This window comes from Maylandia zebra, unplaced genomic scaffold (assembly GCF_041146795.1).
Source record: "Maylandia zebra isolate NMK-2024a unplaced genomic scaffold, Mzebra_GT3a scaffold11, whole genome shotgun sequence".
NCBI classification, from domain to species: domain Eukaryota; kingdom Metazoa; phylum Chordata; class Actinopteri; order Cichliformes; family Cichlidae; genus Maylandia; species Maylandia zebra.
The window spans coordinates 5,596,183-5,621,854 of NW_027490041.1; the positions used below are offsets into that span (position 1 = coordinate 5,596,183).

Consider the following 25,672-nt stretch of genomic DNA (forward strand, 5'->3'; position numbering starts at 1 on the left):
TCCTGTGTTGATCTAATCCTTCATGGTTCCTCCACAGAGTGGACCAGCAGAGCTCAGAGGTTCCCAGTGGTCAGTCTGCCCAGCAGCATCAAACACAGCTGGACTCCATATTTATGGTCTGTACATGTACAACAACTACTGTTACATCTGTTCTGTTCACAGTCATCTCCATGCTGCTCTTTGGAGACCAGTGGATCGTCAGTGTGTCCAACATGGATCTGATGTTTGGCTCCATGATTTCAGTCTGATTGGCTCATTCATAAATATTCTGTTCCAGCTGCTGGAGGACAACATCATCACTTTTGTGAAGAACGAGCTGAAGAAGATCCAGAAGGTTCTGAGTCCAGGTTACCCAGAATGCTTAGAGAGTCAGAGGAGCAGCAGCAGAGAGGCATTTGTGAAGATCACAGTGGACTTCCTGAGGAGAATGAAGCAGGAGGAGCTGGCTGACCGTCTGCAGAGCAGTAAGAGGATTTATCTAAAGATTTAAGCTGCTGGATAAATGAACATTTTCCAGAGATGGAAGATGGAGCAACATGTTTTAAAGATTAGTTCTTTTTGGAATTGAGTGTTTATTTTTCTTCTCATTCAGAGCTTCAAGCTCCAGTTTGTCATCGTAACCTTAAATCCACCCTGAAGAAGAAGTTCCAGTGTGTGTTTGAGGGCATCGCTAAAGCAGGAAACCCAACCCTCCTGAATCAGATCTACACAGAGCTCTACATCACAGAGGGAGGGACTGCAGAGGTCAATGATGAACATGAGGTCAGACAGATTGAAACAGCATCCAGGAAACCAGACAGACCAGAAACAACCATCAGACAAGAAGACATCTTTAAAGCCTCACCTGGAAGAGATGAACCAATCAGAACAGTGCTGACAAAGGGAGTGGCTGGCATTGGGAAAACAGTCTTAACACAGAAATACAGCCTGGACTGGGCTGAAGACAAAGCCAACCAGGACATCCAGTTCATATTTCCATTCACTTTCAGAGAGCTGAATGTGCTGAAAGAGGAAAAGTTCAGCTTGGTGGGACTTGTTCATCACTTCTTTACTGAAACCAAAGAAGCAGGAATCTGCAGCTTTGAAGACTTCCAGGTTGTGTTCATCTTTGATGGTCTGGATGAGTGTCGACTTCCTCTGGACTTCCACAAAACTACAATCCTAACTGACCCTAGAAAGTCCACCTCAGTGGATGTGCTGGTGATAAACCTCATCAGGGGGAAACTGCTTCCCTCTGCTCGCCTCTGGATAACCACACGACCTGCAGCAGCCAATCAGATCCCTCCTGACTGTGTTGGCATGGTGACAGAGGTCAGAGGGTTCACTGACCCACAGAAGGAGGAGTACTTCAGGAAGAGATTCAGAGATGAGGAGCAGGCCAGCAGGATCATCTCCCACATCAAGACATCACGAAGCCTCCACATCATGTGCCACATCCCAGTCTTCTGCTGGATCACTGCTACAGTTCTGGAGGATGTGCTGGAAACCAGAGAGGGAGGACAGCTGCCCAAGACCCTGACTGAGATGTACATCCACTTCCTGGTGGTTCAGGCCAAAGTGAAGAAGGTCAAGTATGATGGAGGAGCTGAGACAGATCCACACTGGAGTCCAGAGAGCAGGAAGATGATGGAGTCTCTGGGAAAACTGGCTTTTGATCAGCTGCAGAAAGGAAACCTGATCTTCTATGAATCAGACCTGACAGAGTGTGGCATCGATATCAGAGCAGCCTCAGTGTACTCAGGAGTGTTCACACAGATCTTTAAAGAGGAGAGAGGACTGTACCAGGACAAGGTGTTCTGCTTCATCCATCTGAGTGTTCAGGAGTTTCTGGCTGCTCTTCATGTCCATCTGACCTTCATCAACTCTGGACTCAATCTGCTGGAACAACAACAAACAACATCCAAGAAGTCTGAAACAGGAGAATCTGCAAAGAAACACTTCTACCAGAGTGCTGTGGACAAGGCCTTACAGAGTCCAAATGGACACCTGGACTTGTTCCTCCGCTTCCTCCTGGGTCTTTCCCTGCAGACCAATCAGACTCTCCTACGAGCCCTGATGACACAGACAGGAAGTAGCTCACTGACCAATCAGGAAACAGTCCAGTACATCAAGGAGAAGCTCAGTGAGAATCTGTCTGCAGAGAAAAGCATCAATCTGATCCACTGTCTGAATGAACTGAATGATCGTTCTCTAGTGGAGGAGATCCAACAGTCCCTGAGATCAGGAAGTCTCTCCACAGATGAACTGTCTCCTGCTCAGTGGTCAGCTCTGGTCTTCATCTTACTGTCATCAGAAGAAGATCTGGATGTGTTTGACCTGAAGAAATACTCTGCTTCAGAGGAGGCTCTTCTGAGGCTGCTGCCAGTGGTCAAAGCCTCCAACAAAGCTCTGTAAGTAAACATGTTGTCATCGCTTCATTGTTAAAATCATGGGAAATAAATCAGAAATGCTGAGTTCAAAGAGCACTGTAACATTTTTTTAAAATAGTAAATTAAATGATCATCAGTCACTCGGTAAATATATGGTAGTTTTAATGTTTCACTCCAGCATTTCTAAAACACACTTTGTTCTGTAACTCTTATCAAAGGACAATCCAGACCCAGCCTATAAGAACATGAGCTCTGATGCTTCAGCCCCTCTGACAGGTTTATTATCCTCAGCTTGTTCACTTGTCTCCAACTCCAGGAGTTTGGTTGTTTTATTCTAAAGCACAAACTTCACCTGTCAGACTTCACCTACATCTTTTTCTGATGTTCATAATTTAAGTTCAAGTTTGTATCTCACTTTCAGTGCACACCCTCCCTTTTTAAATATAAATCTCTGCTGTGCTGTCATGTTTTCATCCTGTATGGAGGGAGAAACTCGGTCTTCATTACTGAAATTGCCTCTAAGGTCGTGTTTCTTGTCAGTAACCATATGTAACTGTAAGGCTTCCATAACCAGTGTTATCACAGAATTACAGTGGGTTCACTCTGGGTCCTCTACAGTTTCTTCCCACTGTCCACAGACATGCAGTTAGGTTACCTGGTGATCTAAACTTCATGCAGGTGTGAGTGAGAGTGGTTGTCTGTCCCTCTGTGGGCTTAGTGGAAGAGACTGGATGGATCTCTGCTTTGTCTTTGATATATGCTGACAGCAAACATTCTCCATGAAGTCTGCATTTCAGCTCATCTCCTTTATACACACCTTTAACAGGAAGAGTTTTATACAGCTAGTGTTTAAAATCCAGTGTTCTTCACAATACACAGGTAATGAGCATGATTATTGAATTACTAAAATTTTCTAAAATAATTGTTTTAGTTAATATTGTATGACAGTGTACACAGAATTATTAGCTCAGTAGGCAGAGTGGTCGCCCCATGATCATAAGGTCAGGGGTCGAATCCACCGAATAGTTACCTTGTGGTACCCCTGAGCAAGGTACCATCAAGGTACCAATCATGTGCACTGGACTGGTAGCACTCATAGTCTCATAGGTTTAAATAAATTAAAAAAAAAAAGGGTTCAACATATAAACAAATTTAATTTGATCACATATATTCTTTGTTTTTTTTTGTTTTTGTTTTTTTCCTTTCTCTCACAGACTGAGCAGCTGTAACGTCTCAGAGAAAGGCTGTGAAAATTTGCTGTCAGTGGTCAGCTCCCAGTCCTGTAGTCTGAGAGAGCTGGACCTGAGTACCGACAGCCTGAAGGCTTCAGCAGTAAAGCTTCTGTCTGCTGCAGTGGAGAGTCCACATGCCAAACTGAATGTTCTGAGGTCAGATCAATTTGTATTATGTTTAGTTCTGTTTGTTTATGTGTTTGATGTTTGTTTTTGTTTATGTCTTTATCCAGTTATCCTTGTTTCATAGCATTTTTATTCATTTCAAAGTTAAACGGAAGTTTTACTAACCTGCTCAGCACAAGACAATAAGCTATTGCACCTTGATTACACTTTAACAACAATCTTTATTCATGTTTTTATCTTCAGACTTAACATCTGTGAACTCTCAGAGGAAAACTGTGAAGCTCTGTCCTCAGTTCTCAGCTCGCAGTCCTCTAGTCTGACAGAGCTGGACCTGAGTATCAGAAAGCTGCAGGATTCAGGAGTGAAGCTTCTGTCTGCTGGACTACAACGTTTAAACTGTAAACTGAATACTCTGAGGTCAGATCAGAAAACATTTAGTTTTTAGAATTATTAATTAAAGTTCATACATATGATGTTGTTTCTTAGTATGTTTATGTTTCCTTTAAAAATAGAAAGTCAACATTTAATGTTGTGAAATGTATTAACAAACTCTACATGAGTACTTGTTTTATAGATTGTCTTTTATTTTTCAGACTGAGTGGCTGTAACCTGTCAGAGAGAAGCTGTGAAGCTCTGTCCTCAGTCCTCAGCTCCCAGTCCTCCAGTCTGAGAGAGCTGGACCTGAGTAACTCTGACCTGCAGGATTCAGGAGTGAAGCTTCTGTCCGCTGGACTAAAGAGTTCACAGTGTGCAGTGGAAACTCTCAGGTCAGGATTCAAACTTTTCCACAGATGATCATTTGAAATGTGATTTATATTATTGTATAAACAGGTAACTTTATACAGCTGTCAAGTGAACTTTTATTTACATTTGAGTGGATAATTGGACTCTGAATTACTAAAAGTTGTTATAGTCATGTCTTTGTTTATTTAAAAAAATACTTCATGCACTGCCTAATTTAAAGATTTAGGCTCCTTTGGGCCCATAATATATATATTTGATTTCTTTGTGAATGAAATTAGGAGGATATTGGCGACTGCTGATTGGCTCGCTGTTTGTTTTTTATTCACAGTACTTACTTAATTTTAAAGGCTGATTTCTCAAAATGAGATGTTTATCTTTTCTTCTACAACACGTGGAGCCACCAAATCTTCTTGCTTGATTTATTCATTACAGTTTGATTTAAAGAATATTAGACTCGTAACATAATAAATATATTTATTTCACTTCTTCTTGAGAGAAAGAAAGGGATGACTGGGTGAGCTCCAGTGGTTCATCCCAGCAGAGAGAACGGCACACTGGGCTGCAAATGATCACAGTAGTAATGGCCATAGTTTGATAAAACAGGCCGTCTTACCCTGTAGATAATACAGGGTTCTGGTGCCGATGTGGGGGAGGGGAGTCGCCCGGTACTAACTACATACTACTAACTACCTCATCCAGATGTTTTCCCTACTAAACCTGATAAGAAGTAACTGCAGTAGCCTTATAGGTCAAATCAGTTTCACCTGTTAAAGTTAGCTCCACTATTAATTAGGGGTGGGGGAAAAAATCGATACTGTGTAGTATCGTGATATTTTGTTTGCTAATAATGTATCGATACAGGGACAGCAGAAGTCGATATTTTGTTACAAACAATTTTTTCTCTGAAGTCAACATGCTCTGGAGTCAGAGCATGTTGACTTCAGAGCATGTTGATCCTTTTTCTGAGCAACAATCCTGACATTCCTTCACTGTCCAAATGTGTTTAACTTTTTTTTTGGCAGCAATAAACATGACAGTTTACTTATTTTAATTTAAGACATGTTTAATTTTAATTAAGTTTGAAACTTTTTTATTTAATGTAAAATTATATATTTTTTTAAATTTACTTTCAAATTCTTCAGTTGCTGAAGGGGCTGCATAGTTTTCATAAATTGCATAGTTCAGAATAGCTATAATTGTACCAGATGGTTGCATTCAGTTAAGTTGGACTAGACTGTAATACAAACCGTTCAGTTTGTCAACAATAAAACTGACTGAAATGAGAGAAAGACTGAGTGTGAGACTTTGATATTAGATAAAATGAATATTGATAAAGTTTACCTTTATGTGCAGAATTTAAATATCGCAAAATATTTTAAAAAATCGCAATAATATCGTATCGTGCGTTAAGTATTGTGATAATATCGTATCGCGAGTTGTATGGTGATTCCCACCTCTACTATTAATGGTGTCACTTGTTATTTCTGGGATGAGTTTAGTAGCCTGAACAGCTGCTTAAAGGAAAGTAATTAAATAATAAAAATAACCTAAGTCCGGGGGAACCTGCAAGAGCTGTTTGCACAAAGAATAATGCTCAGACTTTGAGGTTTTATCGTTTTACACAAGGTTTAAAAATGAATGTCCACAATTGAATTGCAGAAATTGTTATTGAGCTAATACTGATGTAGTTGTTATCTTTGGTAAGGAGAGGTTGGAGGAAGGATGAGCACAGTCAGGCCTAAAGATGCTCTTAATAATAATAATGGATTGCATTTATATAGCGCTTTTCGAGACCCTCAAAGACCCTTTACAATCCCACTACAGGGAGTGCAGAATTATTAGGCAAGTTGTATTTTTGAGGAATAATTTTATTATTGAACAACAACCATGTTCTCAATGAACCCAAAAAACTCATTAATATCAAAGCTGAATGTTTTTGGAAGTAGTTTTTAGTTTGTTTTTAGTTTTAGCTATTTTAGGGGGATATCTGTGTGTGCAGGTGACTATTACTGTGCAGAATTATTAGGCAACTTAACAAAAAACAAATATATACCCATTTCATTTATTTATTTTTACCAGTGACACCAATATAACATCTCCACATTCACAAATATACATTTCTGACATTCAAAAACAAAACAAAAACAAATCAGCGACCAATATAGCCACCTTTCTTTGCAAGGACACTCAAAAGCCTGCCATCCATGGATTCTGTCAGTGTTTTGATCTGTTCACCATCAACATTGCGTGCAGCAGCAACCACAGCCTCCCAGACACTGTTCAGAGAGGTGTACTGTTTTCCCTCCTTGTAAATCTCACATTTGATGATGGACCACAGGTTCTCAATGGGGTTCAGATCAGGTGAACAAGGTGGCCATGTCATTAGTTTTTCTTCTTTTATACCCTTTCTTGCCAGCCACGCTGTGGAGTACTTGGACGCGTGTGATGGAGCATTGTCCTGCATGAAAATCATGTTTTTCTTGAAGGATGCAGACTTCTTCCTGTACCACTGCTTGAAGAAGGTGTCTTCCAGAAACTGGCAGTAGGACTGGGAGTTGAGCTTGACTCCATCCTCAACCCGAAAAGGCCCCACAAGCTCATCTTTGATGATACCAGCCCAAACCAGTACTCCACCTCCACCTTGCTGGCGTCTGAGTGGGACTGGAGCTCTCTGCCCTTTACCAATCCAGCCACGGGCCCATCCATCTGGCCCATCAAGACTCACTCTCATTTCATCAGTCCATAAAACCTTAGAAAAACCAGTCTTGAGATATTTCTTGGCCCAGTCTTGACGTTTCAGCTTGTGTGTCTTGTTCAGTGGTGGTCGTCTTTCAGCCTTTCTTACCTTGGCCATGTCTCTGAGTATTGCACACCTTGTGCTCTTGGGCACTCCAGTGATGTTGCAGCTCTGAAATATGGCCAAACTGGTGGCAAGTGGCATCTTGGCAGCTGCACGCTTGACTTTTCTCAGTTCATGGGCAGTTATTTTGCGCCTTGGTTTTTCCACACGCTTCTTGCGACCCTGTTGACTATTTTGAATGAAACGCTTGATTGTTCGATGATCACGCTTCAGAAGCTTTGCAATTTTGAGACTGCTGCATCCCTCTGCAAGATATCTCACTGTTTTTGACTTTTCTGAGCCTGTCAAGTCCTTCTTTTGACCCATTTTGCCAAAGGAAAGGACGTTGCCTAATAATTATGCACACCTGATATAGGGTGTTGATGTCATTAGACCACACCCCTTCTCATTACAGAGATGCACATCACCTAATATGCTTAATTGGTAGTAGGCTTTCGAGCCTATACAGCTTGGAGTAAGACAACATGCATGAAGAGGATGATGTGGACAAAATACTCATTTGCCTAATAATTCTGCACTCCCTGTATTCATTCACTCTCACATTCACACACTGGTGGAGGTAAGCTACAGTTGTAGTGGTAGGTTAGGTTTTGCCCAAGGACAAAATGACCAAGACAGAGAGAGCTGGCTCATCAGACAGACAAGCTCATCTTGTAACCTACTGGTTCGCTGGTCAGCACACCAGCTGACTAGCGAACCGGCTAACTAGCACACCAGCTAACTAGCATACCGGCTAAATAGCAAATCAGCTAACTAGCAGACCAGCTAACGGCCGCCACAAGCTGAAGGACGATTAAATGTAGTGGAGATATCAGAGATGACACTGGTGTGTCCGATTCACTCTTTAGCACTCTGGTCACTCCGGTGTGTCAGCCAGAACACCACTGAAGGCCAAATGATCCCAGCATGTGGAATAAAGAGCTTAAGGTTTGGTTTGAGACACTTTATTCTTTCACTGATTGATTCTTGTGGCTGTGATCATGTGTGTGGTTTCTTACAAAAAGGAAGTACACAATACAAATACATGACAAATAAGATGAATAGATAAGTTACATATCCAGTTATATGTACGTACATCAGTATAGCTAATATAGCCATATATAAGGACAAAGATCACAGTACTATAATGCAGTAATGTTAAACACAAAGGTGTATATCTACATAAATCTGTCCTATCAGTGATCAGGGTACTGTAGTATACTTCCACTACATAAACTATAGAAACTAAACGACATTAGTGTGACTTTAAGTTACCATCAGTACAGACGAACTGATGGTAGTTGTACAAAATAAAGGCATTGCAATTATTGTGAAGGGCTTCCGGTTAAACTAAGATCAGCTGATTACCTCATAACAAATTGTTTGCTATAGAACGCAGCTCCCACTCTTCATTAATATCATGTACTGTAACTTCCAAGTAACCATGGTTACCCAGCCACGCCCAGTAGTCTCCAGAGAGACCAACAGCTGGTGCACGTTGTAACGCCGTGGCTTTCATAGTCTCTCCTTTTTCTACAGCTCATGTGTTCTTCTTGTGATGGTGCGTCTTGAGGGAGGCTCATACATGCCATCATTTGTTGATCCTAAGAACGTTCCTCAGACCGACTTCTTCAACAACACTAATCAGCCTGCAGTTTGTAGCTACTCACTTCACTGTGGTGTTTGTTAGCTTGTCTTTCTTTGGTTTTATCCTGACTCCTCCCACAAGCTGATCCTACGTAGTCTGCCCAAGCCTCCCACCTCTGTTTGTTTGGGTGGTTTGTTTGCTGCCATCAACAGCGTGTAATGCATTTAAGTGATACTTCAGACATGAAGTACTGCGACAATAAAAAACTCAACTTTGCTTAAAAATAACTTTAGTTGTATCAACACTGCCCTCTGGAATAATTAGACTTTGGTGACAAACTGATGTGATCTCCATGTTTCCTTTGTTGGACTGTGGGCGAGTGTCAGAACTGAATGTACTGAGTAACATGTGGAGTTTAAATATGTGTCAGTTCCAGTTTTAGAGCTCTAAAGTGCAGCTATCATGTTAGGAATATGTTAGGAATAGACAGGAACACTGAGCACACTGAGGTCAAATCTTTATTTATCCAGTTCATCTGTAGGCTGAGCTCAGTCCATCCATTTAGTGAAATGATGTTTAAAGGTCTCCTTGTTCTGTGAGCGTGCACAGATCCTGAAGCAGAAAGCCTGGGTTAACAGAGAAATGATCATCACTGTGATGATGCTCACCATCTCTGACTGGGATTTGAGGTTTTGTCAAAGCAGCAAAGAAAGCCTGGCTATGTTGGACTGGGTGTGGAAGCAGCTCCCAGTTTGAGTTCAGGAGACAGACACCCTCTCTACTTTGACGATCAGCTTCAAACTTTCCTTTTTGATAAAACTTATAGTTAGAGCTGGATCAGGTGACCCTGAACCATCACTTAGTTATGCTGCTATAGAGATGGATAACAGATGGATTGTTGTTTTGTGTGTCTGCAGTCTGTCAGGCTGTCTGATCACAGAGGAAGGCTGTACTTCTCTGGCCTCAGCTCTGACCTCCAACCCCTCCCATCTGAGAGAGCTGGACCTGAGCTACAATCATCTAGGTCTCTCAGGAATGAAGCTTCTGTCGGCTGGACTGAAGGATCCAGGCTGGAGACTGGACACTCTCAGGTATGGAGAGAATGTCTGATATAGGAGGAAGAGCTGGAATCATTTCCTGTGTCTTTCACTCACTTCCTGTTTGTTTCCTGCAGATGAGACATGAACAATCACACATGCAGGAATATTTTCAGGGACAGACACACTAGTCTAGCTGGATAGTACATGGATATTTATGTAGGGGGTCTTCAAGGAGTCTGTTTGCAGGAACATTAATGATAAGTGATAAGTCATGTTGAGAGTTTCATTAAAAGTAGACTTACAGTTAGGTAATATTTGGACAGAGACAACATTTTGTAACTTTAGATACAAGTATCAGCCATGTGTGTGTTTCCCATGCTGTATGTCCACAGTCACAGTGACAGTCAGTGACACTGACAGAAGGATGAAACAAGGCTGTGAATCATTTCAGTCTGTGTGTGTGACAAAGAGGCAGACAGGAGCAGCTAACATTTGGAAATGGAAGCTTACTGGAAACACTACATTCACGGCTGAATTCACAATAGATTTGTTCTCAAGTGCACATTTAGCAGCTAATGCTAATACTGTTTTCCCTTTGCTTTCTACAGCAGCTATTGCTAAGTAGGCCACTTTGCTCCGCTAAGGATTTGTGTGACCATGATGGAGACTCTGATAAGCTAATGCTGCTAAGCTAATGCTGTTTATGGGCCCTGTTAGAATCAATATTTCATTCTCATTCTGTTGTTTGAGAACAATATTAACGTTTCACATCATTATAACACAAGAGAAAAGGGTATTGGCATTAGCTACTAGTGCTTATTCACCTCAAATTACCTTTAGCTGCTAATGGCAGCCTACTTAGCATTAACTCCTCACTAATATAATGCTAATTTACATCAAATTAGCATTAACTGCTCATATTGTTATAAGGAAAGAGAAAACGGTATTAGCATTTGCTGCTAATAATTATTCACCCCTAATTAGAATAAGCCGCTAAAAGCAGCCAACTTAGCATTAATTCCTCACTTTGTTGTTACCCAACGGAAAAGAGTATTAGTTTTAGCTACTATCATTTTTAATAAGCAAGAGAAAACAGTATTAGCAGTAGCGCATAATGCTAATTCACGTCAACGTAGTATTAGTTAATAATGGCAGCCTACTTAGCATTAACTGCTCACTAATATAATGCTAATTCGCATCAAATTAGCATTAGCTGCTCAAGTTGTTATAAGGAAAAAGAGAAAACGGTATTAGTATTAGCTGCTAATAATTATTCACCCCTAATTAGAGTTAGCCCCTAATGGCAGTCTACTTAGCATTAACTCCTGACATTGTTATAATGCAGGGGAAAAGAGTTACCATTATCGGATAATGCTAATTCTCATCAAATTAGCATTAGTTAATAACGGTAGACTTCATATCATTAGCTGCTGTCATTCTTACAAAGCAAACAGTATGAGCATTAGCTGTTAATCCTTTTTCATCTAAAATTAGAATTAGCCACTAATGGCGTATTGTTAAAAAGTAAGAAAAAACATTGTTAGCATAAGCGGATAATGCTAATTCATCTCAAATTAGTATTAGCTAATAATGGCACCTGCTTAGCATTAGCTGGTCACATTGTTATAAGGCAAGAAAATATGGTATTAGCATTAGCTGCCAATTTCTATTTACCTAAAATTGGCATTAGCCACTAATGGTAGCCTATAGCAAAAACTTCTTAATGCTAAATGAAGTTAATTAATGCTAAGTAGGTTTAACTGAAATTAAAGTAGTGTTAGCATTAGCTGCTGATATTGTTAAAAGGTAAGATAAAACATTGCTAGCAGCAGCGGATAATGCTAACACACATAATAATTAGCATTACCTAATAATGGCAGCCTTCTTAGCATTAGCTGCTCATATTGTTATAATGCAAGGGAAAAGAGTTGGCAAAAACAGTGTTAGTATTAGTGGATAATGCTAATTCACCTCAAATTAGTATTAGCTAATAACGGCAACCTACATAGCATTAGCTGGTCACATTGTTATAAAGCAAGAAAATATGGTATTAGCATTATCTGCCAATTCCTATTCACCTAAAATTAGCATTACCTGCTAATGGCAGTCTACTTAGCATTAACTCCTCACTAATGTGATGCTAATTCACATTAAATTAGCTTTAGCATTAGCTGCTAGCATCAGCCTACCTAGCACTAGCTGCTCACATTGTTAAAAGGGAAGAGAATACGATATTAGCATTAGCTGGTAATATTTATTCACCCCTAATTAGAATTAGCCACTAATGGCAGCATACTTAGCGTTAACTCCTCACATCGTTGTAATGCAAATGAGGCTAACTTGCATTAAATTAGACTGCTGTTATTAGCTAATGCTATTTAGCAGTAGCTGCTCACATTGTTATAAAGCAAAGGAAAACGATATGAGCATTAGGTTCTAATGCGTATTTGCCTTAAATTAGACGTAGGTGCTAATGGCAGCCTACTTAGCATTAGCAGCTCAGATGTTGTAATGCTAGGAAAAAGAGTGTTAGCATTAGCCGTTCACATTGTTATAAAGTTAAGGGAAATAGTGTTAGCATTAGCTACTCACATTTTTAAAAAAAGTAAGTGTTAGCATTAGTGCATAATGCTAATTCATGTCAAATTAGCATTAGTTAATAACGGCAGCCTATTTAGCATTAGCAGATAATGTTGACCTTGGCCCACTGGAAAAGTTAAGAACTAAAGATTTAGGAGTGTTTCTCGATAGCTCTTTCTCATTTGAGAAACAAATGAACTCTGTTATTAAAACCAGCTGTAAGGTTTATATTGTTGGTTGTCATTTATGCTTAGAAATATAAATATAAATCTATATACGTATAATGTCCCGCTGGGCAGCAACTTAAAAAAACAACTTTTTTTGAAGTGTTGTGAACGCAGCGCGCTGGGGCGAATGTCGGCGTTTGCCCAATAGAAAGGAGGAAGCCAGCCAGGCACAGAAAGAAAGAAACACTCCAGGGCAACGCTGCTGGAACTTTGACTCATTGAGAAATGTTACCCTGCTTGCATCAAGCCCGGCTGGTGTCCCCTGAGATCCATATCCCACCCTGATTGGTGGGTTAATTCAGCTCCGCCCACAACACTGTAAAGTGTCATACATTATCAAACTAACATTACATTTTCATATTAAGGTGTGGCCAAAAACTATCGTCCTGCGGGCCGCAAATGGCCCGCGGGACGCGAGTTTGAGACCCCTGGTGTAGGAGGACACCTACTCTGTGTCTGGTTAAGTATAAGAGCCCTTTGTTAGGGGGACCGCTGGACTCTTAGCACCAGCTTTGGGGTCACAGGGTCACATCTGGAACACACACACACACACACACACACACACACACACACACACTATGCACAGACACACACACACACACAGACACACACACACTATGCACAGACACACACACTATGCACAGACACACACACACAGACACACACACACACACAGACACACACACACACAGACACACACACAGACACACACACACACACTATGCACAGACACACACACACACACACACGCACACACACACGCACACAGACACAGACACACACACACACAGACACAGACACACACACACACACACACACACACACACACACACACACACACACACTATGCACAGACTGGTACTCTTTGTTCATACCTGTGTAAGACGTCATAATGAACTTGTGCATATTCATGTAAGCTCAATAAAGAGCAGTGTTACGAGGGAGCAGACGAGAGCGACTGAGGTCAAGTGAAGGAACGGCGCTGTCACAGTTCTCTCCCTCATCAATTGTCTGGTTCCAGCGGTGGGTCTGTGCTAGACGACCCATCACCAGCTTTTTCCACTGGTTACCAGTACGTGGTAGAATCCACTTCCAGATCTGGTTGTCTTTAAATCTGTGAATGGATTGGCTCCATCTTATCTCTCTTTAACAAAAGAATCCAAGTGGAGCCCTCAGGTCTGCAGATAAGCAGCTTCTGACCAGAACTAGACGTAAAAACAGAGGTGAGCTTTATCGATGGCTGCAGCCAAACTCTGGAACAGTCGCCCTTCACATCAGGTCGTCACCAACACTGGACATTTTTAAAAGCCGGTTGGAAACACATTTGTACTCTGTAGCTTTCAATCCTGACCAGTCTTTATAGTCATTACTGTGTATGTTTCCTATTTTCTCTCTACTCTGTGCAGCACTTTGGCTCAAGCTGTTTTTAAATGTGCTGATAAATAAATGTAGATTTCTTTGAATAAAACAGTGGAGCCGAGCTTTGAGCTCAGTGTGTAACAGTGTGTGTGTGAGAGCCATGTAATGTCCATGTGTGCATGCTGACTGTGCTGCTCTGACCCCCCTCCTCCTTTCAGGGTGGAGCCTGCTGGAGTCCGATGGTTGAGACCAGGTCTGAGGAAGTGTAAGTGTGTTTTTAATGGGATTCATGAAAACAAAGCAGCACACATTCAACCATCTTCATCATGTCAGGAGTCATCATCAAAGTGTCAATCAATGAACAGATGATGGATCAATAACTGCAGCTGGATTGTGTTTGTTCTCTCCATCAGATTCCTGTCAACTCACAATCGACACAAACACAGTGAACACAAACCTCCAACTGTCTGACAACAACAGGAAGGTGACACGTGTGGAGGAGGTTCAGTCATATCCTGATCATCCAGACAGATTTGATGATGTTTATCAGCTGCTGTGTAGAAATGGTCTGACTGGTCGCTGTTACTGGGAGGTCGAGTGGAGAGGAAGCGTTTGTATATCAGTGAGTTACAGAAGCATCAGAAGGAAAGGAGACAGTGTTGACTGTGTGTTTGGACACAATGATCAGTCCTGGAGTCTGTTCTGCACTGATGATGGTCCTCGTTATGTCAGGCACAATAACAGAGAAATATCCATCTCCTCCTCCTCCTCCTCCTCCTCCTCCTCTGTCTCTAACAGAGCAGCAGTGTATGTGGACTGTCCTGCTGGCACTCTGTCCTTCTACAGAGTCTCCTCTGACACGCTGATCCACCTCCACACCTTCAACACCACATTCACTCAAACTCTTTATCCTGGGTTTATGTTCTGGTCTGGTGCCTCAGTGTCCCTGTGCTGAGTGGAGTGTAAAGAGTGTCTCCTGTTACAGAAACACTCTGACTGTTGAACAGATAGTTCAGTCTGTACATGTCTGTCTCTTTCACTCACAAACACGTTTTCAGATTCATGGATTCAATCAGTTGATGTTTGAAACTCTTCTAAATGATTCCTTGTAAACTTCTTCAGTCACAAACAAACAGGAAGTGATGTCACATGTGTTCCTGTCCACACAGCAGAATGAGTCTATTGCTGACAGTGATGTACAAACAGAGTGAGCATTTCTGAGGCCCAAAATAAACTGAGTAGTTCACTGAATGAACAATGGACTGTGAGCTCAGTTCCTTCATCATTAGTATGGATTATATATGTATATGTATTATATTAGTATCATATATATCAGGTGCTGCTGCTTTCAGTCATTGTGCAAATGTGCTGTTTGTAAGCTTGTAAAGCTGCAGTCAGCTGAGACTGAAGAAGTCACCTGATCAGTGAGCAAACGTTTCTGAAAACGTCCAGATGAACAGAATCAACCTTTTGGGATCAGCCAGCAATGCAGCATCATTGTTGTTCAGCTTCAGAGGTTTGCAGGAATGAACTGATGACCAGAAACAGCTGCAAAGTCCAAGAAAATACCAGCTGGAGTTCAGCTGCATTTGAAGAAGTCAAAGAAAAGTAAGGATGGCAAAGGGCGACGTTTTCTTCCAAAGAGCTGCAAACATGGTCGACGCCTCATTAGAAGAATCATCTGGACATTTGTGAGGAACTCTAACCAAGAAAGCAACGTCACACAGATCCAACAGACAGTTTCCATGACTGCAAGTGTTGAGTGGAAAAATGCTACATTGCATTATTGCATCCTCTCACCACAGGAGGCGCTGTTGGCACCACTGATTGCTGATCAGCTGTTCTCTGATGATCTGATTGATACTGTGAATAACGGGACTCACTGAACTCTGTGACACAGTGAAGATTACAGAGTTTAACTTCACCCTTTAAGACTGACCACAGAACCAAGTCCGCCAGAGCTTTTGTTATATTTTTACATGCTGTGGAGCCATTTGTGGGAGCATTTCAAGTTGCTATACATCAATACAACTGTTATAGCCCTAATTTTAATAATATGTATGCATTAAGTCCATAGTAACTACATAAACTGCAAAATAAACCTCTGCTCATCCATCTCTGTGTGTATCAGGATACATTTGGTTCATAATACACAGAAAAATCAGAGTTATTACCTGTAATAAATGTGAAAGATTCCTGCAGTGATAACCAGGCAGGACTGAAACACATCCAAGCTGTCACCACGGTAACAGCACCGCCCATCCACAGGTGAGGGGAGGAGCAAAAAGAGGGACTTTGACCATTTTATACTAAAAACACTCAACTAATGTTTCTAATATGAAACAAATAAGCCCACATTAATGTGAGCGTTTATTAAATAATAATAATGATGATTTCCTCCTGATCTCATTTCCACAGCAGAGAAAACTGTGGTGTATATTGAGGTGGAGGGTGTGGTCTGTGGCTCAGGTGTAGAGTGAGGGTGGGGTGCACCACAGCAGCATGCTGGGACTGCTGAGGGTGGAGGAGGGAGTGATGATGACATCAGAGCTGCAGCACAGAGACCAGTGAACACACAGTCTGTTCATCTTTGCATAGATACAATATACAGCACAATATTGAATGACAGACACGCTGTGGGAGCTTCCACAGATACACTGACGTCAGCATCCAGAGTCCTCCTGCTGCTCCCCCCTCAGAGCCCCGTGATCAGCACCAACACATTCAGTTAGATGACAGAGTCCAGCTGCAGCTAGAATCAGCTCCCCTCTGTGAACAACAGCACAGCGTCAGTGTTTCACACTCAGTGAAAGGAGGAAACAGCAGAAGAACACCATGTGTGCTACGTTTCCCAGGACACACTACAAACTGCACAAATACAGAGCAGCACGTGGAAGGACCTGGAGCTGCATTTACAGAGCTGCAGACAGCGTGATGTCCTGTATGGACAGGTGGAAGGAACCAAGTCCTCAGCTGGAACACTCGTGTTTGTCCACAGACAGGAAACACAGCAGGAAACTTCCTCACAGAAGTGCAGCTCATGGATAACACACTTCCTGTCAGTCAGAATGAGGCTGCAGCCAAACACAGAAAGGTGTTTTTGTCCAGATGAGCCCAGAGAAGAAACACGAGTGTTCACAGACATCAGAAGCTCAGAGAGGTGAAACATGAGGTTGGAGTCCTCGTCAGCATCCAGAAGAGCTGCTGTGAAACCCTGAGTACTCATGACAGACTCTGATGGCACAAACACATCATGATTCAAACAGAAAGACAAACATGGAGCTCCTGATCCTCCTGCATGAGAACAAGCTGACATGAGCGCTGTGTCTGAGAGTGTCTCCCTGTCACAGTGACAATAACACAGCTGCTGCTCACAGTCATTAAACTGACCTGAGGTCAGCTGTGCTCCTTACATATGAACCATGTGACCTCACATCAGTGCTGTGGATGACTGTAGTCATAGAAGAGTAGAGCTGTAGCAGGTGGTGTGAGGAGGAGGTGGTGTATTCTAGTTAACGCAGTACTGAAACACTCCAGCAGAGGGCGCTGTTAAGTCCTTATTGTAACACAGTTACTGTGTGCAGTTAGACTTCATACATAATCTGCACTTATTTCCATCAGACATGCTGTCAGTAAATGATTGGTTTCTATTGATTCTACTTCCTGTTGACTCGTTTGATGACAGTGAAACAATCACAGCTGATTGTGTGATGATGTAAACTGTCACTGTTACATTCAGTGTGTGTGACATAATGTTAGTGCAGGCTGATAACAGCCTGGTTCTGTTAGAAACACATGAACGTGTCCATAGATCAGTGTGTGTTTAACATGAGAGCTTCAGCCCTGCTGATGTGTTAAATAAAGACATGCAGGAAAACTGATGAGACTCTGAAATAACTCTTTATATTTATAATGTAACTCTGCATCAAAAGAACAACAAAGGATCCCAGACAGGTTTCTGTGAACAAAGACCATTCTGATGTTTCTGTGTTTCTAACACTTTGACATTATTAGTAAACAGACTGCAGTGAGCAGCATTTATAAAGAGCTTCTATATAAAGATATGACAGCTGTTTGACAAGTTTATCACTCTGTGTTTGGACCTGATCAGTCCAGCTCTTTACTTGAAACATGTTCATTTACCTGTTCTGTTATATTCATGTTCTTGTCTCTGTTGAAAACACATTTTAATGTCCCTCAGATTTTTCTCCCAGATGAATAAATATAAAAATGACACAAACTGACTGCAGCTACTTTTTGTCCTTTCTGTCAAAAACCTTCATGTGACTCATGAGAGACACGTTTCAGCTGTTTGTGACAGATCAGAGGCCAACAAGTCATTTATAACACTTTCCATCATTGTTTAAAGTTCTCAGTGTTTCTGTGTTGCTGCGTATAGGATCTCCCAGCATCATCACTGTGCTGTCCAATCATTGTGTGCGAGGTTACCCTTATAGTGCGATGTGTGTTTGCACAAAGAGAAGCATGTGTGTCAAATATAAATAAGCACAGAACAGAAACAGCTGCTCGTTTCTTCTGTTTAGAGTCAAGTTAGTGTTTTGTGTCTTTGTTTGAGGCCTGATGTCGAGCAGAGGTGTGTGTAACTGCACTGCTCTGTTATATGTGTGAAGTGTGTGCTTCTCTTCAGCATCATCTTTGTCACTGCTGATTCCTTTGTGTCATCATGTGTTGAGAAGAGAGAACAGTTATAACGGAGGAGCAAAAGGAAGCCCTGAAATCTGCATCAACAAGGAAGTGTTGGCTCACCAGTGATCCCAGCAGAGCCACTGGTTTGGCTCCAGTTGTTCTAGATTCAATGATGTTGTTGCTACAGATACATGTCAGCATCTTTATTGAATTTAATATGAAGCAGAAATGGTGTCATTAGGAGAAGAAGAGGAGAACAAGTCCGGCGAGGAGGCAGCAGCTCTTAAAGATGAAACAGCAGCTCAGCCCTGAGCTCAGAGAGCTGCACATGAAAAAGCTCCTCAAGCAGATCCTGTCAGAGGTTTGTCATCAACAGGAGGAACTGTTCACATCATAGGATGAAGATGCTGTCAGCTGGATGAAGAAGGTTATTTAATGCAAACGTTCACACTGAAGTCAAATTGTTGTCGTGTTGAACAGATTCATGTACTGATCGTCTCCAGAATGTTAGAAGAGCTTCAATGAATCATTAGAAACAACTTACAGCTGCACAGCTGTGTCAAACACATCTGTGTGTCATTGTGGGATTGTTGTGTTTCTACATGTGACACACGTCTAAAACATGCACACAATCTGAACACAAACAGGGACTCATGTGTTCCCACAGCCAGATGCTGAGAGCCATTTCCTTGTAGTCCTGTGTCTACATACATGAACCATTAGATGTTATTGGAATGATTGTCAGCTCTGATAGTTTCATGTGTGTTTAGCTGGACGCTGTTTGATCCTCGACATGTTTAAAGGTGTCCAGTCCTGAGACACTGGGGCTGGAAACAGCTGTGATGTCATTGGACTGTCACACAGACAGAAGTGCATGAAGCGAGCAGCCGAGGAGCCGCTGATGTTTTGGATTCAACAGCATTTGAAAGGTCGACACAGACACATTTGCACACAGAAAGCTGAATCTGTCATATGCCACAGTGAACTCACTGTTCAGTGTTTTTCAGGAAGCTTCTTAACTGCCTCTGCTGCCAAACAAGCAGCTGATGTCCTTGAGAAGAAGCTGAAGAAGTCTTCAACAACAAATACAGGAAGTGGACTTTCAAATACTAGATTCACTTTAGACTCACAGAGAAATGACTCAACCAGCTGTGTTTGACTATATGAAAGGTCAGTGTGTGTCTGCACACAGACTGTTGTGTTGGACTGTTATTCAGTTGTCTGCTGAATGGTTTCAAATGTCTGCATCTCAGCTGTGATGAGGCTGGGGGTCATGGGAGGCCACCGTAGCAGCCTCTTCAACATCATGACATCATCATAAATGCTGCTGGACTGTCTGATGGGCTGACGGTGAAAAAGCCGTCGGGAAGGAAACAGAAGACATTTCAGAGGCTGCAGCAGATTTCTTTGATTCGGGGCCTTTTTCAGCTTTATTGGACAGAGCAGTGAAGATAAGTGACAGCAAAGCAGAGAGAAAGGGGGCGTGGCCCGGGTCAAAGCCAGGCCAGCTGCTCTCCACCTCGTGGTCACCTGCTCATCCTAGTGAGCTCCACCAGCAGCCCTTTCACACACTTTACACTGTCAAACACTGTGTGTGGACCTCAGCTAACAACAGGCTACATTTAAGTCTGGACTACATGCTTTTATATTGTTTTTATTCCATCAGCAGCTCAACATCATGAGCAGCTTTGACATAAAGACATCAAACTCAAGCTGACTTTAAACTACTTTTAATACAGGGGCTCAAAAACAACAACATCTTTATTATATATCAGGACACAAAGTCATTTCATCTCAAAGGGAAACAGCTTTATTTGGAATAACCAGCACTATCAACTGGTTTGGGATCTCCACCAGTTTCATGTCTTTGCAGCTTCTCCAACAAAGTTCCTGTAAAATCAGCATGTTTGTCTTTATTGGTTTGATAGTGATTGATTATTCAGTCCCAATCTGCTGTCATCTAAAGAACAAAATGATGTTTCTATGAGTCACAAAGCTCCAGATGTTGTCGGCTTCACAAAGAAAACAAAGAACTTAAACACAAAGTGTTTGGAGCCAAAATGTTCCCAAGCTGCTCTTTTTGAAATGGCAGAGGTACAGTGGTGTCTAACAGCACACTGTGGAAGGCAAACATGTTATTGTTGGATGAAACTTCATGAATCCTTTGTAGATTTGAGCTGTTGGAGCCTTTCTTTTCTCTTCAGGTGTACAGATGCTGAGGAGGCAGGTGAAGCAGGTGGAGCTGTTGTGATGCTGGCAGAGGGTGTGTCTTAGTAACTCTGTGAGGCACAACTGGATCCAACATTGTGGATGTGTTGATGTTGGAGCCATTAAGAGTCTCTGGCCACACTGTAGGATTTCCCTTTGATCCACTGTGGGGGCATTTTGGAGTCTGTCAGTGAAACTCTTCATGTTTGTGTTTGACTCCAGTTTATAGAAACAGAGAAATGTGTCATGCTTTTGTTCGGCCTCCACAAATACACACATTTGTTCATTGGTTGGACTTTTTGGAAGGAGACACATTGAAAACCAAGTTAATAAGATCTTGTTGTTTCCTGTGGATCCGACACAGAGAGTGGACTTCAGACAGAAAGCGTGGAAGAGATTTTAGAGGCCGTGTGTGGCAACAGGAAGTTTCTGTGTGTTTGCTGATCTTACATGTGGAAAACAACACGTGATGTTTGTGAAGTTCTACAATGATCATTGTTCTCACAGCATTTTGAGTGGGAACAGTTCAAACTGGGAGTAGTGGGAGTTATTTACTGATTGAAACAAGCTGAATGTTTCTGTGACGATGAAGATCAGCAGCTCAGCTGATCAATGAACTGACATCTATCAGTCGTTTCATGAGATGAAGTCATCAGCAGACATTTGTTCTGACTGTGTGATGAATGTCAGAACGTCAGGGCTCTGCTTTAGTCACTGCTTGATGATCATTGGCTCATTGTTGAATCCAGGGGCCCAGTCTGACCTCTGACCTTTGCTGCAGGTCTTCTGTGTTATCTCCACTTTCATGTCTGATCTTCTGCTGTATCGTCCAAAATAAACATCTGGATCATTTCCAACACTTCAGCAGATCTTTAGTTTGGGCAGTGCAGCACAGAATAACACATATTGTACTATACTGCCCACTTCCTGATCTTATTGGATCTGTGTGTGAGGTTGGTGAAGGAAACACATGTTTACTGAGTGAGTCGCTGCCATTAGGAACTAGTTTTTATATCCCAGCCTGGAAATCACACAGGACCATTTCTGCAAGTGAAAAGTCGTCATTGGAGGAAAATCATTGTGTAGTTTGTGCAACTGAAGACTTGTCCCAACTACATGTGCTGCTGACCTTTGACCTTTCCTTTAGGTGCACAGAGGAGTCTGTGGAAACATCCAGAACTGAGGCAGTGCTACAGATGCTTCAAATAAAGTGGTGTATTATCCATGTTTTCTATGGATCACATCCAGTATCCTGATCTAACGAGCCCCCTTTTTGTGGATTTTAGAGCCTCTGACTTTTGCTGCGTCTCATTTCAAGCACAAGAGCAAGAAGTGGATGAAGAAATGGGGCGAGTGGGGTCAGTGTGGTGCATGTCAGCTGTGCTCACACATGCTTTCACAAAGAACATGTGTGTTCATCGGCAGCATTAAGGTGCACTTTAGTCTTCATAATAATAAAGTATTCTGACTTTATTCTTCTGAATCCTCACAGTCATGTTGCAGCTCTGCTTTGCTTTAAGAAAATGTTCTACCAGGATGTTACTTTCCTAAACGTGTTCTCCAAATGTTCCAAAGACTTTGTTCTAAGTCGTTCTACATGATGAAACATCCACACTGAGTTTAAGAAGGACACACAAACACCATCTGTCCTTTCATCATGTGTACAAACGTGTTCAGATGTCAAATGTACCGTGAATGGATGCAAATGTGGATCGTTCCAATAAAATGAGACAGTTTTGTAAGTCGATCCCAGTTTGAAGTTCATTAAAACCTATAAGAACATGTTATTCAAACCAACTTTATCCAACAGGAAGAAGCATCAGGGGAACAGGAAACATTCAAACATGTTTACTGTAAGAACTGCACAAAGGAAGGGAACACAATCCTACACACGAGCACTTTAAAATGGACATTTAGCTTTTCAAACATCAGGGAGCTGCAATAACAACACTGTGCCCATTCTGATCAGACTGAAAGATTTATAGAGATTTATCCATGTGCTGGAAAAGGATTTGATATCAACATAGATGCAGATTAGCAGGAGCATTTTCTTCATATTGATTTAGAGTTCAGTACCAGGAATATGTAGAATTAACATCTGTGTGCATGACGAGTGATGAAAATTCAAAGTCAGGCTTTCAAAGGATGTCAGAATTGGTGTCTCTATCTGTGACTGTCCCAGAGGAACCTACCTGAGGGATTATTACAGATCTGTCTATATAGAAAGACTTGCATTGATTCACAGTGTACAATTCTTTCTAATCTATTAACATCTTCCTCCAAATCCTGTTTCTGCTGTTTAATGACATATGTCTGAATACAGACAGTGGAAAAATGTCAGTTTTAGTTTTACTGGATCTCAGTGCAGCATTTGATACAGTTGACCACAACATATTACTCAAACGACTGGAGAACTGGACAGGTCTTTCAGGAACTGTACTAAACTGGTTCAAAACATACTTAGAAAACAGGAAATACTTTGTATCAATAGGTAACTTCACATCTGAACAGACAAGTATCACATGTGGAGTTCCCCAAGGTTCCATCTTGGGACCCTTTCTGTTTAACATTTACATGCTCCCACTGGCACAGATTATAAAGAACAACAAAATAAACTGTCGTAGCTATGCAGATGACACACAAATATATATCACATGTCACCAGGAGACCAAGGCCCCGTACAATTTTCTCCAGCTAAACAAAAACAAAACTGAGGTAATAGTCTTTGGCGCCAAAGAAAAACGATTACAGGTCACCAGAGAACTTCAATCTATACATCTAAAAACCACAAACCAGGCGAGAAATGTGGGTGTAGTGATGGATGCAGACCTAAACTTAGAAAAACACATTAAGACAATAACAAAATCAGCTTACTATCACCTCAAGAATATTTCAAGGATAAAAGATCTGATGTCTCAACAGGACCTGGAAAAACTAGTCCATGCATTCATCTTTAGTAGGCTTGACTACTGTAACAGCATCTTTACAGGTCTACCTAAAACATCAGTCAGACAACTACAGCTCATTCAGAACTCTGCTGCTCGAGTCCTCACTAAGACCAAAAAAGTGGACCACATCAGTCCAGCTCTGAGGTCTTTACACTGGCTGCCTGTCCGTCAGAGGATAGACTTTAAAGTTCTGATGCTGGTCTATAAAGCTCTGAATGGTTTAGGACCAAAATACATCAATGACCTCCTGACCCAGTATGAACCTTCCAGATCCCTCAGGTCATCTGAATCCGGTCTTTTATCAGTTCCCAGAGTCAGAACCAGACACGGAGAAGCTGCATTCAGCTTTTATGCTCCTTATATCTGGAACAAACTCCCAGAAAGCCTCAGATCAGCTGAAACACTCAGTTTATTTAAATCCAGGTTGAAGACTCACCTGTTCTCAGCTGCATTTGAATAAAGCACCAAATCCACACTTTTAAGCTTAAATTTCAAAACTTACATTTAACTACTGATTTTATCTACTGTTCTGATCTGTTTTGATTTTATATACTGTTTTGTTTGTTTGTTTGTTTGTTTGCTTGTTTTAATCAATTTTAAATCATGCTTTTTATTTGTTTTTGTTTCTAATGTCTCTGTAAAGCACTTTGAATCACCTTGTTGTTGAATTGTGCTATACAAATAAACTTGCCTTGCCTTGCCATCAGAAGGGCTCAAACCTCCTGCTGTTTCTACTGGACCATAAATTCTACTTTATGATCATCTTCAAAAATAAAAAAGTGAGTTTATTTGTGAACTCTGTGAAATGTGTCTGATGTTTAGTTTGAACCAATCCTGTGTCAGCCGCAGCCACATCATTGCCACACATACAAATGGGTGCGTTCCTGTTTAGACCTGCTGGCTGTCAATGGGCTTCATTCCATTCCATTTCAGACTGCCGGTGGTCGGCTGTGATCTAAACTCAACATGGCTCCTGTGTTAGAAGAGCCTCTGATTTTAAACTTTGCACATTTAATAGTTTCTTTCCAACACTGTGGAGCTACCAGCCCAGTATATGTAGCCCACAGTAGATGGAGTTTTCAAGCTGGACTGACAAACATCAGGACTCATGTGATCCCTACATGTGGACCTTTCACAGATGGATCCAAGTGCAGATTCAACTCTGCATCACATTTGACTTCAGCTGTTACACACTTTCTAGCTGTGTCACTTCCTGCTTTTTGGATCAGATAGTTTATTCATGTCCACAAATGTTTGGCTGCATGTTTTTATCATCTATATTTCCAGTCTTCATACAGCCGATATTTCATGTGAACTCCAACCTGCCAGCTGCCATCATGTTTTCAGGGTTCATTCAGTGTTGAAATGTAGGACAAACAGCAGCACATGTTCTCTAAATGTTTGCAGTCATTTTAAATGAAGCTGATACTACATGAGACATTTTCCATATTTACTGTCTTTGAACAGAGAATAATAAAGCCATCAAACATATACAGGCTTGTGCAAATACAAACTTCTGTGGTGCATTTGATGACCTGCAGAGGAGAACAAGTCGGGCTTTTCAGCCCTAACACAACCTCTTTGTTCTCAATACTACAAAACCTTCAAAGGCTGATATGCAAGTTTGCATGAATCACCAACACAGTTGTGTTTGTTTCTAGTATAATTATAAATAAACTGATCAAATATCTGCTGACTGATTAGATCCAGTATCTATTACAGATGAACTGGATATCACAGCATGTTGTTAATCCGTCATATCAAA

General features: G+C 41.5%; 2 protein-coding genes across 2 annotated transcripts in view; both read left to right on the plus strand.

Annotated features, from left to right (window-relative positions):
- The window catches only part of LOC143415939 (uncharacterized), a 282,785-nt gene that overhangs the window by 37,957 nt on the left and 219,156 nt on the right, over nucleotides 1-25,672 (plus strand). The gene's annotated exons all lie outside the window — the stretch shown is intronic.
- Nucleotides 110-24,799, plus strand: LOC143416089 (uncharacterized). Its single transcript, XM_076881466.1, has 7 exons — nucleotides 110-464; nucleotides 593-965; nucleotides 3,584-3,757; nucleotides 3,971-4,144; nucleotides 4,321-4,494; nucleotides 9,816-9,989; nucleotides 24,730-24,799. The coding sequence occupies exons 1-7, from the start codon at nucleotides 125-127 to the stop codon at nucleotides 24,797-24,799; spliced, it is 1,479 nt and encodes a 492-aa protein (XP_076737581.1). The 5' UTR covers nucleotides 110-124.

Coding starts and splice junctions, on each gene's coding strand:
- LOC143416089 (XM_076881466.1), top strand. CDS start 125: ATGTACAACAACTACTGTTACATCTGTTCTGTTCACAGTCATCTCCAT. Junction 465..592: donor GGCTGACCGTCTGCAGAGCA/GTAAGAGGATTT, acceptor CTTCTCATTCAG/AGCTTCAAGCTCCAGTTTGT. Junction 966..3,583: donor AAAGCCAACCAGGACATCCA/GTTCATATTTCC, acceptor TTTCTCTCACAG/ACTGAGCAGCTGTAACGTCT.